The 16642-nt window shown below is 39.7% G+C and overlaps 1 protein-coding gene across 2 annotated transcripts in view; it reads left to right on the forward strand.

Moving 5' to 3' along the window:
- The first annotated feature begins 565 nt into the window (after nucleotides 1–565).
- The window catches only part of LOC149815583 (M phase phosphoprotein 10-like), a 33396-nt gene continuing 17319 nt past the window's right edge, over nucleotides 566–16642 (forward strand). For both annotated transcript variants that reach the window (XM_089989457.1, XM_089989456.1), the window contains exons 1-2: nucleotides 566–1208; nucleotides 3334–3407. In XM_089989457.1, the coding sequence (XP_089845583.1) occupies nucleotides 579–1208; nucleotides 3334–3407 (704 nt within the window). In that variant the 5' untranslated portion in view covers nucleotides 566–578. The remainder of the gene's footprint in view (nucleotides 1209–3333; nucleotides 3408–16642) is intronic.

Genomic DNA, 16642 nt, shown 5'->3' on the forward strand with positions numbered 1-16642 from the left:
ACCTGGATCCAAACAACTTTCAACCATGCTCACAAATCTCATTATTGGGAATTTCTCAGAAAGGAAGCTCTCACGGTAAATAAAAACTTTGTTTTCTCAAGAAGATATTGGTTTATTTAATTTTAAAATATATGTAAGAAAACATATATACAAATATAAAAAATCATTAAACAATAAAAAACATATAAAAAAACATTGGGCTAATAATGTGATAATATCACGATAAAAACACGATAGTTTCAAAATAACTAATATTTTGAATCTCTTTTTTCTGCAGATTATATAGGTTTTTTGAAAATCCAGCGAAATAGCCGATATTTGTGCCTATGCTTTCATCTGCCATTCACAGTTTCACACCCCGAAATTCTTGACCGTTTTGCATCTAAAATCGGACCCTGTAAGGCGCCTCTTGGTCCGAGACCGAGTATGGTGGATACGATTAGGTCGATTTCGGGTATGATCCAGACCCGAACCCGATCCAAACCACTTGTAACACCACCCCTCTTACTGGAAGGGAGGCACGGCGGTTGGTGCTTTCTCTCCTTTCTTACATTTCAAGGTTTCGCGCGGGAGCATCCATGGCGGCCGCGGGCGGAGCGGAGGAGGCGCTGCGCCGGTTGAGGACGGCGGAGCCTCCGGAGTGGTTGACGCCGTCGCTGGAGATCTCCGAGGCGTCCAGGGCCATGTCGGAGCACCTATTCTCTGCGTTGGCACCGCACTGCCGGAAGTGTCCCTTAACCAAGCTCTTCGTCGACGGATTCGACGCCGAGCAGATATGGCAGCAAATCGACCTCCAGGCTCTATCGATCCTCCCGGCGCTCCGCCGAGAGGTCCGGCAGTTGGAGAAGAATCCACCCGGCACGAGCGGGGTTGGGGCAGACGACGAGGGTTTGGAGGAGCGGAAGGGAGGAATTGAGGCGATGGAGGAGGTAATGGATGGGGTCAGTGGCGGAGAAGAGGAGGAGGAGGAGAAAGAGGAGGGAGATGAAGACGAGGAGGAGGAAGACGAGGGAGAGGGGGAGGAGGAGGAGGAGGAGCTGGAAGGTGGAGGTGTAGAGGATCGGTTTCTGAAGATTAAGGATTTGGAGATGTTTCTGGAAGAGGAAGAGAGGAAGGAGTTCGGGGGCCGGGTGGAGAAGCCGGTGGACGATGACACAGAGGACGAGGATGGTGACGGTGAAGCAGGAGAAGAAGATGATGATGATGAGGTGAGGATTTTAGTTGTTTTAAGCTCAGTTGTAGTTCATTTGATGTTCTTATTGTTCTTCTATATTCTTCTTCCCTAAGAAGTTCTCTAGAGAAGGTATAATCATTGGAGAAAGTTAGAAACTAGTGGGGATTTGAACCTTCTTGCACGTGGTTGGGGTAGGGTTGTGGTGTCATGGCATTGCATTCTTTCTTCTTTTTAGTCTTTGTTCTTTCATTTCTTTTCATTATAGTAGCCTATGTTACAGGGTACTCCGCTTAAAATGCTCATGACACGTGTTGGCACGACACCAATATATCACATGTTGATCATGATCAACACAATATCCCCAACCTTATCTGTGTTTTTTGATGATCTTGATCCTTTACTTTGTATATACTTCCTCTTTTTTCTTTGTCAATTTGCTATTGATTATATGCATTTCAATTTCCATCTTGGATTAATAAATGTTTATTAACCATAATGGCTTAGGATTCTTCAAGACTTTGCAGTTTGCACTTCTAAGGTGACATTCACACTCACATGCACCCACTTGCATACATTACATACACAGTTGGTTTTGCAGAAACTGCATTTCGTACCAATTATGTCCATCTGTCCATGTCCTATTTTTACGATCTCCACATCATTGCAAGCACGTTCTTGTTGTGTTCTGTACTTGTGTCCATGTCCTTGTGACATATACGGGAAGTTGATTCATATTAGTAGTAGGAAATGCAATGAGAATGACAAAAAAATAAATAAATAAACAATTTTGTCTTCGCAACTAATTGAACCATGGGTGTTAATCATGCTGCTAAAAAAATTGGAAGCACATATTTAACTATACATTAAGGGGTCTTTAGGATTGTACTACAAAGCACTACCTTGATGTCAACTAGTATTGCTTACTCATGGGCATCATTAAATTAATCCTGATAAGCCACAGCCTTTGCTTCCTCAAGTCCCATAACTCTGGTAAAGTTTTTTAACATTTCTAGTAGCTAGTTGTGATGATGTTTGTGCAGCTTTGGCTTGGAACTCTTTGTTGTACCGAAGATAATACCAGTGTTTTGCTTTGATTCTATTCTTGTTGATACTCAACTCACCTTTATCATTGTTGTTATTGTTGGGTTAAATTTGCTGCACATGCTTAGTCTTCAGAACTAGTATTCAGATTTTAGTTGGCTTACTGGTCATCCTATTTACGGCTGTAACAAGCCGAGCAATCATGAGCTTGGTCTATTTGAGATCCATGATGCTCAATCTGGGGTTACTTATAATTTTTTTTGTTTTTGATCCTTTATAATCTATGTCACATGGGTATAGGTGCGGGTACGACAGAAATTTCAAAAAATGTGGGTACGGGGACATGGCTATATATATATATTAAATATCACATAAATACAAAATAATCTAAATATATATGCTATATCTAAAATATATTATATACTGAAAATATAAAGTTATAAACTGAAAATATAATTATAAATTATAAATTGAATACAAACTTGTATGTACAGAGGGTAAAATGGCATGTCCAGGTGTCGGCATGGGTATGGAGGGCAAAACGGAGTGTCCGTGTAACATAATTTATAATGAGAGAAAATGATATTTGAATCATTACTTCCCTTATGAAAGGAAGACCAACTATCACCCTAATAATTTTGTTTTTTTATTTTCAACGTGTTAAAAGAGGCATATACTGAATGTGTGCATTACTTTTGATTTTAACGAGATACAAATGCACTTATTGAGCTCTAATAAGCCTAGGCTCAAACACAAGTTTACTCATTTAATTGAGCTCTAATAAGCTCTAACAAGCATTTAGTTAAGCTGGGGCTTGGCTTGTTTATCAAGAGAATGAACTCAAGATTTTAGTAAGGCGGCCCAAGTTTCTTGTGAGAAACTTGTGTTGTTTCCTTTTTTTTTTTGCTATATTAGTTTGATACTTCAATCACCGTTCACAAATTGGCACTGGTGTTTTCTCTTATAAAAGTTGTGTTGTTTCGTAAGTGTCCTTCATATGGATTAATACTTGCAAGAAAAGTGACATTTTGGACATCCATTTTGTTGTATGAAAATGACTACTTATTCAGTGGAAATACCTATGATGCTATATTCCTAACAAGTTGCATGATTTGTAGATTGGTATTGATGATGATGATCATGGTGGTGGTGATGGAGCTGAAGCTCTTGAGAAACCTACCAAGTATCCCAGGTGGTTCAGTATTGTTTTTCTTCTTTTTACTGAAGTTTCTTTGGAGCTTGTATTATATTTTAGGAAGGTTGCCATCCTTTTGTTATCATTGTCTAAATGGAAGAAAACAAATATTTGGTGCAATAAATAAGATGCACGGTATAGGTATACTTGCATAAGGGCTCCATCACAATCACTTGATTGGGTGCCAATGTTGTATAATTTCTTGAATAAACAGATGTTTCTTATTCCATTGCAAGTTTGGCTATTAGAAGAAAAAGTGTATATAAAACATTACTTGCTGTTTTTTCTTCTAAAAAGATACTAGTTCCATTCAATTAGGTAATTACCTTTGTTTCATTCTCAAAAGATAGAATCTTGTTTCAAAAAAATAAAACTTTAGGTTTATAATAAGGTTGTAAATTCATCATGTACAATGTCATTTTATCATATCACTTCTTACTGAAGAAGAATCATAACTTAGAAAAAATGTGTATTCTTGTACATAAGTATACATTTTGTACGACAAAGGGGTTTTGTAAAACTAAGAAAATGAAACATGGCTCTCTGTGTGTCTGTCTATATATATATATATCCTAATCTGTCTTCACTAGGATGCCCCATAATATATTTGTGAGATATGATCCAATGACTTCTAGTGGTAAAATACACTTACCCCTAATATTTGTTATGATTTGCACTTTGTAAAGACATGTACAAATGAAGTCTACATATGTTGAAATAGAAAAAATTACAAGAAAACACTTGCATGAGACTCTCTCTCTCATTGAGTTGAAAACTGGACCGAAGATAAGAAGATGAGGTCCCAAGTTACTGAAAACTGAGAATTGTGTTGAGATGTGTATGTAATGAAGAATGCGGAAATACAAATTATAAGAGAACTCTTAAAAAGAGTTTAACAAAGAGCCAAGTAGCACAAGCACATAATGTGCATAATACACAAAACCCACTAAGGGGTAAAAGCCGAAAGGCTAAGGAAATATTATTACAACAAACAACAACAACTATGCCTTCATCCCAAAAATATTGGGGTCGGCGATATGAACCAACAAAGAAAAACATTATGGGTCTTCCACATGAATCCTTCTCCTCCATTCATTTCTATCCAATGCCATGTCCTCGGTGAGGTTCAAAGCATTCATATCCTTTCTTATCACCTCCATCCATGTCTTCCTAGGCCTACCCCGACCTCTTTTAACTAATATATTTTCCCATTTCTCCATCCTTCTAACTGGAGCATCATTAGGCCTTCGTCGAATATGTCCAAACCACCGTAAACGATTCTCTCTCATCTTATTTTCAATGGGTGCAATGCCTACCTTCTTACGTATCTCCTCGTTCCGAATCTTATCTTTTATTGTATTTCCACACATCCATCTCAGCATACGCATCTCAGCTACACTCATTTTTTGAATATGATGTCTCTTGGCAGCCCAACATTCCGTACTATATAGTAAAGCGGGCCTAATAGTCGTCCTATAAAACTTTCCCTTCAACCGCAATGGCATTCTACGATCGCACAACACTCCAGTTGCACTCTTCCATTTCATCCACCCAACCTTTATCCTATGATATACATCTCCATCAATTTCTCCATACTTTTGAATGATAGATCCCAAATATTTGAAAGAATCATCCACCGGTATTTCGTGCTCACCAAGCTTCACTACACTCCCATCACTACTTCGTTGCTTACTAAATCGACATTCCATGTATTCTGTCTTACTCTTACTCAACTTAAAACCTCTTGCTTCCAATGTCTGTCTCCATAATTCTAACTTAGCATTAACCCCAGCTCTAGACTCATCAATCAAAACAATATCATCAGCAAACAACATACACCACGACACATTTTCTTGAATTGATCTCGTAAGCTCATCCATCACTATAGCAAATAGGAAAGGGCTTAAAGCAGATCCTTGATGTAACCCAACCGTTATAGGAAAATTGGTTGTCACCCCTCCACAAGTGCGGACATTGGTTACTACTCCTTCATACATATCTTTAATTATACTAATGTACTTGAGAGAAACACCTTTCTTCACCATTGTCCACCAGAGAACGTCCCTAGGTACTCTATCGTAAGCCTTCTCCAAATCAATAAAAACCATATGCAAATCTTTGTTCCTCTCTCTATTTCTCTCAATAAGTTGTCTAAGAAGATGTATAGCTTCCATAGTTGATCTTCCAGGCATAAAACCAAATTGATTCTCCGATATCATGACAATCTTCCTCAACCTAGACTCAATCACCCTCTCCCAAAGTTTCATAGTATGACTCATGAGTTTTATACCACGATAGTTTGCGCAATCTTGTATATCACCCTTATTCTTATATAGAGGCACCAAAGTACTCTTCCTCCACTCATTAGGCATCTTTCTCTCCCAAGCATTTCCAAGTCTCGATAGGTATACCATCTGGGCCAACTGCCCTTCTTGATTTCATTTTCTTCAAAGCCTCTGCAATTTCTTTCTTTTGAATCTTGCGCATGAAGTCACGATTCATCTCATGAAAAGGAATTGAAAAGTCTCCAAGATCCTGAGCATGACTTTTATTAAAAAGCTTATCAAAATAATCTTTCCATCTCTCCTTAATCTCCTCATCTTTGACTAAAACCCTTTGCGTTTCATCTTTGATACATCTAACCATACCCAGATCCCTCGATTTCCTATCTCTCATCTTTGCAAGCCTATAAATATCCTTCTCACCCTCTTTGGTATCTAACTTGTCATAAACATCCTTATATACCTTATCCCTCGCGTTCCGAACTACTTTTTTAGCTTCCTTCTTTGCTATCATATACTTCTCCGAATTCACATTATCACAATTTTTACTTAGATTTCTATAACACTCTCTTTTAACCTTAATAGCTAATTTGACATCCTCGTTCCACCACGATGTATCCTTACCTAGCGGTGCACCGCCTTTAGACTCACCCAATACCTCCTTAGCCGCCTTTCTCATGCCACCCGCTATCTTATTCTACATAGATTCTGAATCCTCCTCGAGACACCAATCAACTTCCTTAACTACTCGTTCTACAAACATTCCTTGTTTAGCTTCTTTCAGTGCCCACCACTTAATTCTAGGATCTATCATATGTCTATCCCTTTTGCGGTATTGTCTAATTCTAAGATCTAAAATTAAGACTCTATGTTGTGTAGCTACACTTTCTCCCGGTATAACCTTACAATCGATGCAACAACCCCTATCTCTCTTTCTAAGTAGGAAAAAATCTATCTGACTCGTATTAACCCCACTTTTAAATGTTACTAGGTGAGACTCTCTTCCTAAACCAAGTGTTTGCTAAGATCATATCATAGGACAAACCAAAATATAAAATTCTTTCTCCACTTTCGTTTCTTTCTCCTATACCATAGCCTCCATGGATATTCTCAAACCCATCCCTACTAATGCCTACATGCCCATTAAGGTCACCGCCGATGAAAAGCCTTTCTCCATAAGATATCCCTTGTACTACTCCATCTAAATCTTCCCAAAATTGACGCTTAATGGAATCATCTAAACCTACTTGAGGTGCATAAACACTAATAATATTCGTACCTAATACTAATTTAATAAGTAAAATCCTATCACCCTTCCTACGGACCTCAACTACATTATCTATAAACTCACGACTCATAGCAATCCCTACTCCATTCCTATTCCTATTTATTCCTGTATACCAAATCTTATATCCCCAAGGTTCTATCACTTTTGCTTTCTCACCTACCCATTTGGTCTCTTGTAAACATAAAATATCAATCTTTCTCCTACACATAACATCTACTAACTCTACCAACTTACCAGTTAAAGATCCTATGTTCCAAGTGGCTAACCTAATTTTATGGTCTTGGACTAATTTCTTTACCCCCACCCGTCCAACAAAGTGAGGGAACCCTTGCCTATTTGACACCACACCCGGGCGCCGGTGTGACGCGTCGCTTCTGGGCGACGACCTAGCAACCCTTGCCCATTTATCACTGCCTCCGGGCCTATAGAGTACAACGCGTCGCTCAGTAGGGAACGCCCCAACGAAATTCTCATATTGCTTCATATTCATAGGGTATGACTAAGTTTTTATGCTGGCTGTCACAGGCCTACCGCAACTCTCCTCTTTTATTCGGGCTTGGGACCGACAGTGTATAACTAAACAGTTATACACAAGCGGAGTTAAAGAGAGAGCAAAGCTGCATTACATGAGGGAAAACCCCTCAATTTATAGAAGAAAGGAGGGCATTGAGATGGGGCCATTGGGGCTCCCATTATAATGTTGGGGACCCCAACGACTATAAGGGTGGGGTCCCCAATGGTCCCAATACAAAGAAAATAAAAATAAAAAAGAGAAAAAAAAGAATACAAAAAATAAGAAAAGAAAAATCTAAGAAAAAATAAAATGTACAGAAAAATTACCAAAATACCCCTATCTGGTATTTTGATATAAAACATAAAGAAGAATATATATATATATATATATATATATTAATAGTGTACACCTTGTGAAAGGTCCGTTTATGTATCAAATTGGTACAGGGGTACTTATCTTCATAGTTGGCAAACTTATGACTCAAGCTCGGATTGGACCCTTACTGGGTGACCGAGTCAGCAGGTTGACTTGGTAACTTGGACGAGTCAGGACCTTAGTTGTCAAATGTGGCGCCTAGGCGCAGCCCCACCGCCTTGGCGACCATGTTTGGGCAGTGGGGTCCTATATTACCGCCTATGATTTTTTTTTGAAGACATATCATTTGTTTTTTTCTTCGAGAAGAAGAAAAAGACATGTTATTTGTCCATTGCTTGTATTATGTATATTATTGAGAAGAAGAAGAATAAAACATATTATTTGTCTATTGCGTGTATTATGTCTATTGTTGAGAAGAAGAAAAAGACATTATTTGTCTATTGCTTGTATTATGTCTATCATTGTTGTTAATTTTTTTGTATACATGATTTTTATTTTTTATGTATTGTTCTTCACATTGTTAGTTGTATTGTTTGTTTATTCAATTGTTAATTTATTCTTAATTTGTTTGAACAAGTTAAGGTTATGTAATATAATTGCTTTAGAGTGTTCAACAATATATTATTTGTCTATTGCTTATTGTTGATTGATTTTATGTTGTATACATGTTTCGTATTATGTTTATTTTTATTTTTTTTTATTTGGGGTACCGCCTAGGCCTTTTTAAGGGCTCATCGCCTAGCGCCTATGACAACTAAGGTCAAGACTCTATATTTTATATTGTAAGTACATGAATAAGACATATAAATAACTAAACTTCAAGCTAATATGTCAATAGCTAACTTACAAAAACATACAATTATACATGATTATTAACTTTTTCATTGAACAATATTAGATTCTTCATAACAAGTGACTTTATATAAGAATTATACATTAAAATAATAAAATACATGATAAACAAATTTATTTAATGGGTTGGATCAACAGTCTTGTATTGTGACCTAGTTGAAGTCAGATCCCGGTCAAACTTGGGCGATTCCCGAGTTGACTCGCCGGGTTTGCCAACTATGCTTATTTTACTCCATATTAATATTGATCCCTAAACCTAAGAGATGCACATGATACAAACCCAGAGGTATAAAAGCAAAACAAGACCAAAGCTAGTCTACAGAACATTATCTTAGAAGTTGTATCCAACCAACCTTGTGGCACACTGTACGCACATACTTAAAGATATTTCCAAGATGGATACTTGTTGGCTTCTAGCCATTTGGACAGAGCTTACCTCCTAACCAGTGTTATTAAAAGCACACCTCAAGGCGCAAAAAGCACGCCTCGCCTCGCCTCAAGGCGAGGGCCTTTGTGCCTTGAGGCGCAGGCATAAAGCGCAAATGCCCCAAGGCGTGCGCCTCATACGCCTTGAGGCGCACGCCTTGGGGCTAGGCGCGCCTCAAGGTGAGGCGTATACGCCTCAGATTTTTGGTCAAATGAGGGTCAAAACCCTCATTTGACCAAAAATTAAGTTTTAATAACAGGGCCTCCGACCCTAATGTTATATTTTATGAGAAACACGCAGTTGGGGGCCCTGTTATTTTTTGAAAAACGGAGAGCCAAGGAGATGAGTTCGAGGGCCAAAAATTCGTTTGGGTGTATTAGGGTTTGTTGTCGGAGAGAAAGGAGGAGACAAGTTCGTTCATTTGAAACACGTAGTTTGTACATTTTGGGTAAGTTTCACTTTTTCCCCATTCTTGTTCTCAGTTTGTATTTTTTGTTTCTTCTTTGACTATAAATCACTGGCTGGTCATCATCCTAAATCAATTCCTAATGGTTTTTCTCTTTTAGTAGTCAGTTGAGCAAGTTACTGTGATGACAATTTTTTTTTTTTAAAATTGCCAGTCATTGAATTGATTTGGCAAGCTGTGCACAACTTCTACATTCAGTTGAGAAAGAAAAAAAAAATTAGAAGATATGTTGAATCCATTAATAGTGCTCTGCGTCAAACACCAAAAACCACAAGATTAAATGCATGTACAACTTGGCAAGCATTACAAAGCTTGATTTAAGTAGCACCAAAAACGAATACATGTCATCCCATCAACCAAAATAATTAATCATAACTGGATTAATGTTACTTTTATATGTTAATCTCATATTTTTTCAATATTTATTTGAGATTTTTTTATTTCTTGTTGGTTGCTTTATCAATAAAGCAATTTTTATTTATTTATAATTTTAGATATTTTTTATAGTCTTTTTTAATTAATTTTTTTTGAGGCTTACGCTTTACGCCTCGAGGCTTACGCCTCGCCTCAGATTTTGGTGGAGCGCCTCGCTACACCTCAACGCTTTTCACAACATTGCTCCTAACATTTAAGATAACCATTGATAGAAAGCGGTCTTTGGTTTAAAAAAATGGAGACTTATAAGAAGGGTTTCTATGCTCTTTGATTCAAGCTCAGACTTTATTCTGATTGAAGATCATGGTTTTGAAAGGTGCATGCTTTGAGGTGAGTTATGTGAGCAACAAGGCTCACTAGAGGTCGATACGTCTTGAGAACAATTGCAATTATATCTTTTTTATTCTCTCACACTTCAAATTTTCTGCCTCAAGGCTTATGCCTCTCCCTGAAACAGTCAAACCACCTTACACTCTTTTCAAATCTTTTTAAACCTTGTTGCAAATGAAAGAATGTAGCAATCCCTAACAAGGATTGTTTCTTCAACACTCACAAGGAGGATTTACGAAACAAAGGCATTCACACAAAAGAGCTCACACTCGTACACAATACCCAAAAAAGGGTATACATAAAATGAAGAACAAAATTTCATAAACTTGGGAGAGAACTCCTACAAGAACAAAGAACAAAGAATACTTTACAAGGGGAAACAACCCCATATTTATAGAAGAAGGGGAGAGGAGCCACAAGGGAGTCATTGGACTCCCAAGTCTCTATTAGAGTTGTTGGGAGCCCAAGGGCTCCCTTGGAGCTTCACCTTTTTGACTAGTCAAAAAGGTGAAGCCTAAAGGTGTCCTAAAAATAGATTTTAAGTGAGTTCTAGTTGAGTTTGAACTAGAACTAAACTAACTTAAAAAAAAGAAAAACATTACAAGGGATTACATGAGTTGTCTATGAGATTACATATGAGATATGAGCATCTATGAGATTACATATTTTAACACCCCCCTCAAACTTACGGTTGGATAATCGAACGTTTGCCTAAGAGAAAGTGAAATCTAGGAGCAACAAGAGGCTTGGTGAAGAAATCGGCCAGCTGGTATTCAGAAGCAACATAGGGAAGATTGATGGTGCCGCGCAAGAATTCCTTCCGAACATAATGACAATCCATTTCTATATGCTTGGTACGTTCGTGGAACGTCCGATTGCTTGCAATGTAGATAGAGCTCTTGTTGTCACAACACATGTCAAATGATTCTGAACTTTCAACTCTCATGTCGGAAAGCAGTCGTCGAAGCTAGACTACTTCCATAGTTATAGTAGCCATTGCTCTGTATTCAGTCTCTGTTGATGAAAGGGATACTTTCTGTTGCTTCTTACATCTCCATGAGATCAACGATTCTCCTAAGAAGACACAAAAACTTGTCGTTGAATGACGATCATTCGGATCACCTCTCCAATCTGCATCAGTATAAACAAGAAGCTTGAGATTAGAAGAAGCAGATAAAAATAGACCCGAGATATATAATTTTTAATGTATCTGATAATTCGCAAAACTGCTCCCATATGAACAGAGGTTGTGTTAGAATTGTATTTGTCTTGGATATGGATCCAATATGGGATCCATATCCATACGTATGCTCCCCCCCATATGGGCGGTGGCATACTTGTAAATCTTGTAATGTTTTCATGTATTTTGTTTAGAGGAGGAAGATCCTATATATACATAATTAAAGAGGGACACCGACATTACGTGCCCTACTTTTCTCTCTCCTTTTGGCGTCTCCCTCCTCTCTTCCTTTCATCTCTTCTCTTTTATTACTTTGATTTCCAGATTGAAGACTGTTCTCCAAAGCTTGAAGGCGCTCTATCTTGAAGACTTATTCAGATTCTTACATGGTATCAGAGCGGAACGTCACCTGGTAATCCAAATTCCCAAATCTGTCTTCTATACCCTAACCCTAATTTTTTTTTTCTGTCCACGTCAAAATATACTGTCTGTGTCTATTCTGATTGTTATTCTCTTGTGTTCTGTGTTCATCTTGGTGATTTTCTTTTATGCATACTGGTTTTTGATACGTGACCTCTTGCTAGAATCTCTGCCCTCCTTCCTGCATGCTGTTTTCCTGCGTGCTATCTCTTTTTCGATTGCTTTTCTCTATTTCACGTCAAATGGTGCTTCTTTAATCTTACATTCCAGCATTATATCAGCACAACCATGTCTGCTCTCTCTTCGAGTTTCCTCTCTCAACTCATCTCCCAAAAGTTAACCCATTCCAACTATTTGACGTGGAAACGTCAAATAGTCCCTTTCATTAAAAGTCATTGTCTATATGGTCACATTGATGGCTCTACTCCAGTCCCGCCTGAATCGATTTTGTGTGAAACAAAGGATGCTACTAGTTCGGTGACTGCTACAGATAATATCCCTAATCCGGCATATGCCGTATGGATGGCACATGATCAGGCTTTAGTTGCTTATATTACTTCTACCCTCTCGGAAGAAGTGCTTGCAGGTATAGATGATGATATCTCAGCTTTTCAATTATGGAATATGCTTGCAAATACATACTCTCAAGTTTCAGAAGCTAGATATCTCCAATTGAAGCGTCAATTTCAAAGCATCAATAGAGGCTCCAGATCTGTACTTGAGTATCTCTATGAGATTAAAAATGTCAGCGATCAAATTGCCATTATTGGTCATCCTATTTCAGACAAGGATAAAGTTCAGCAGGCCCTCAGTGGACTAGGGTCAGAATTTGTTATATTTTGCACTGCTCTAGACGTTCTTCTTACTTTACCCTCTTTTGAAGACCTAAAGGCAAAATTGGTCCAGCATGAGGCTAGTAGAGTTCACAACTATGTCACATGGGTGCGGGTGCGACACAGGTGCGGCGCAATTCCAAAAAATTTGGACACGGGGACTCGGCTATATATATATATATTAAAAAATATATATTATAAATATATATATTTTAAATATTATAATTATATATATATAACAATAAATTAACACATAAAGATTGTAAATTTTAAAGCAAAAAAAAAGCAATTCTTAACAACACAAACTTACCAAAATATAACACATAAAGAAGCTTGTGAGTGTGATAAACAACAAAACTTATCATAAATCTGCCTCATCGTCTGAATTAGAAGGAAGAACATGATCGATGTAGTCCATGTTGAGAGTATGTAAATTATGTTCTCCCTCCAAGTCAAAATCTTCTGGATTTACATCCCAATTCTTGGATGGTCCACAACTGCATCAAAAAATCACTATATTAGTATCTAACTTAAAACTTTGAATACAAATATGAAATATTTAAATACAAACTTTGAATACAAAGAAAAAAAAGTACCTATACTCTTCTTTGGTGCGGCGAGAAATTAATCGTAGATTTGAGTGAACATATACCAAATCCTCTGCTCTTTTACTAGTGAGTTTGTTTCTTTTAATGTTGTGAATTTGAGCATATGTACTCCAATTTCTTTCACAACAAGATGATGTAGCAGGTTGAGATAACAACTTCATTGCAAGACGTTGCAGATTTGGTGTCTCTGATCCATATGTTGCCCACCAATTAAGGGGATCTTCCTCGTCCCTTGCCACAAGTGCTGCTAAAGAATCAAATCTTCCAGTAGAAAACTTGCCAAACTCACTATTTACAACCTTAAACATGTGAGGATCATTAAAAACTCTTCCCAAATATATCATTCTATTTCTTGATATCTCAGGATCTTCATTTGGAGAAACACGACCAACACCTGCTGTCAACCATTTTTTTGCATAGTATTTTGGATTGAGAGAGTGTGCCATGCAATGCAAAGGTGTATTGCTTTTATCCCATCTTCTCACTAAAACTGAATGTACATGATTGTAAAATTCTGAATCATCAAGTGCAATATCTTTCTTCTCATGTTTAAAAATGATACTTTGAACTTTTTCAATCATATTGTCCCACATTTCATAAATTCTATGAAGCATGGGTACATCTCTGTCAACTTCTCTCAGCATTTCCCAAATAGGCTCTGTAAATTCAACAAAATATGTAATTTTATCCCACCAAAAATCATCACAGATGCATTTTTTGATAGCTTGAGCCTTGACATCATCTTCAGTACGATAAAAATCCCAATCTTGATCAGCCACCATCATCATCAATGCATTCTTGAGTTGCTTAATTCTTTTTATCATAACAATTAGAGAAGCAAAACGAGTTTCAGCAACTTTCAGTAACTTGAGATCAGAATGCCTATTAAATATAGAAAGGGCATGATGATGGTTTACAACAAAATTTCTAATATTTCGAACATCATGCTCTATTTCCTCAATCCATAAGCACATTTCATGTGCATGTGCATCATCTTTTGATGGATTGCATATACTCTTAAGTGCCAAATTTAAACTGTGTGCTGCACAAGGAGTCCAAAAAATATGTGAATATGTATCTTCACTTGCCAAATTCATTCCTGCACGACTGCAAACTGGAGCATTGTCAGTAATGATTTGCACCACACTTTCTTCACCCACTTCTTTTATCACTTCAACAAATAATCTCTTTAAATATTCAGCATCTTTATACTCTCCAGATGCATCAACAGTCTTCAAAAAGATTGGCCCATTTAGTGAGTAAGCAATGAAGTTTATCAGTGGTCGCCTTTGTATATCAGTCCACCCATCAGAAACAATCGACACTCCATGTCGTTTCCATGCAAATTTTTGGGTCTCTAGCAAGTCTTCAATTCTATTTTTTTCCTCTGCAAGAATGACTGTTCTTAGTTTTTCTGAACTAGGAGGCACATAACCACTCAAATTGCAATTAGCCAAAGATGTAATCATATCTTTCCAGTATGGACTTCTAGCTACATTAAAAGGAATTGAGCTTGAGTAAAAGAATCGACCAATCTTTTTATCAATTTCTGCTCTTGCCATGTTTTTGAATGACGCTTGTATTGTTTTATTGCTTTCCATCTTTTTTTTCTTTAAAAGCTCTTCTTGTGTATCACTAGCAGTAGGAAAAGACAAATTAATCGAATTGCTTTTCATCTCTGCAATTTTCTTCTTTTCAGCTTCCTCTTGTTCTTTTTTTAATTGCTTTAACATGTCTTTGTCAACCCCAGAACATGCCCTAATTCCTTGACCACGAATATGCAAAAGATGTGCTTTCACACGCGTATAAGAACCTGTGAAAACAGTCTTACATAGATTACAATGAAACTGCACATTCCCACCACCACCACTACTAGCTTTTATCCCTTTTGAAACAAGCCTCCAAAGTGGTTGAGAAACATCTAATTCAGGGTTAGAACTTGAACCAAATGTATTGACACTACCGCTAGAACTCGCCATTATATCTGAAAAGTGAAAACTGAAAAGAAAATAATTAAATAAGTAAATAAAATAAAGTTAATAAAACAGGGAATATTGGAGGGGCCGAGCCCCTCTTCTGCGAGCAGAGGGTGCAGGGAGGGGGGCCGAGCCCCTCCTCTGTGAGCAGAGGGTGCAGGGAGGGGCCGAGCCCCTCCCCTGCGAGCAGAGGGTGCAGGGAGGGGGGCCGAGCCCCTCTTCTGCGTGCAAAGGGTGCAGGGAGGGGGGCCGAGCCCCTCCTCTGCGAGCAGAGGGTGCAGGGAGGGGCCGAGTCCCTCCCCTGCGAGCAGAGGGTGCAGGGAGGGGGGCCGAGCCCCTCCTCTGTGAGCAGAGGGTGCAGGGAGGGGGGCCGAGCCCCTCCCCTGCGAGCAGAGGGTGCAGGGAGGGGGGCCAAGCCCCTCCTCTGCGAGCAGAGGGTGCAGGGAGGGGGGCCGAGCCCCTCCCCTGCGAACCGAGGGTGCAGGGAGGGGGGCCGAGCCCCTCCTCTGCGAGCAGAGGGTGCAGGGAGGGGCCGAGCCCCTCCCCTGCGAGCAGAGGGTGCAGGAAGGGGGGCCGAGCCCCTCTTCTGCGTGCAAAGGGTGCAGGGAGGGGGGCCGAGCCCCTCTTCTGCGTGCAAAGGGTGCAGGGAGGGGGGCCGAGCCCCTCCTCTGCAAGCAGAGGGTGCAGGGAGGGGCCGAGCCCCTCCCCTGCGAGCAGAGGGTGCAGGAAGGGGGGCCGAGCCCCTCTTCTGCGTGCAAAGGGTGCAGGGAGGGGGGCCGAGCCCCTCCTCTGCCAGCAGAGGGTGCAGGGAGGGGCCGAGCCCCTCCCCTGCGAGCAGAGGGTGCAGGGAGGGGACGAGCCCCTCCCCTGCGAGCAGAGGGTGCAGGGAGGGGGGCCGAGCCCCTCCCCTGCGAGCAGAGGGTGCAGGGAGGGGCCGAGCCCCTCCCCTGCGAGCAGAGGGTGCAGGGAGGGGGGCCGAGCCCCTCCTCTGCGAGCAGAGGGTGCAGGGAGGGAGGCTACGAGCAGGGTCGACATACCTGACGGAGGGGGAGATGGTGGCTGCCTGTCGCCGGAGTTCGGATCGCCGGCGTGGTTGCAGGAGAAAGCTGCAGGGGCTGAGGGGGAGAGGCAAAATCGAGAGGGTAAGCCCCTCTCCCTGTCGATAAACCCCTTTTAGGGTTCGGCTGCCAAAAAAAAATTGGATCTGGGTTGGGTTTGGACCCGACCCGACCCGGATCCAAAACAA

This window comes from Nuphar pumila, chromosome 15, assembly GCF_984573655.1.
Source record: "Nuphar pumila chromosome 15, dmNupPumi1.hap1.1, whole genome shotgun sequence".
Taxonomy (NCBI): domain Eukaryota; kingdom Viridiplantae; phylum Streptophyta; class Magnoliopsida; order Nymphaeales; family Nymphaeaceae; genus Nuphar; species Nuphar pumila.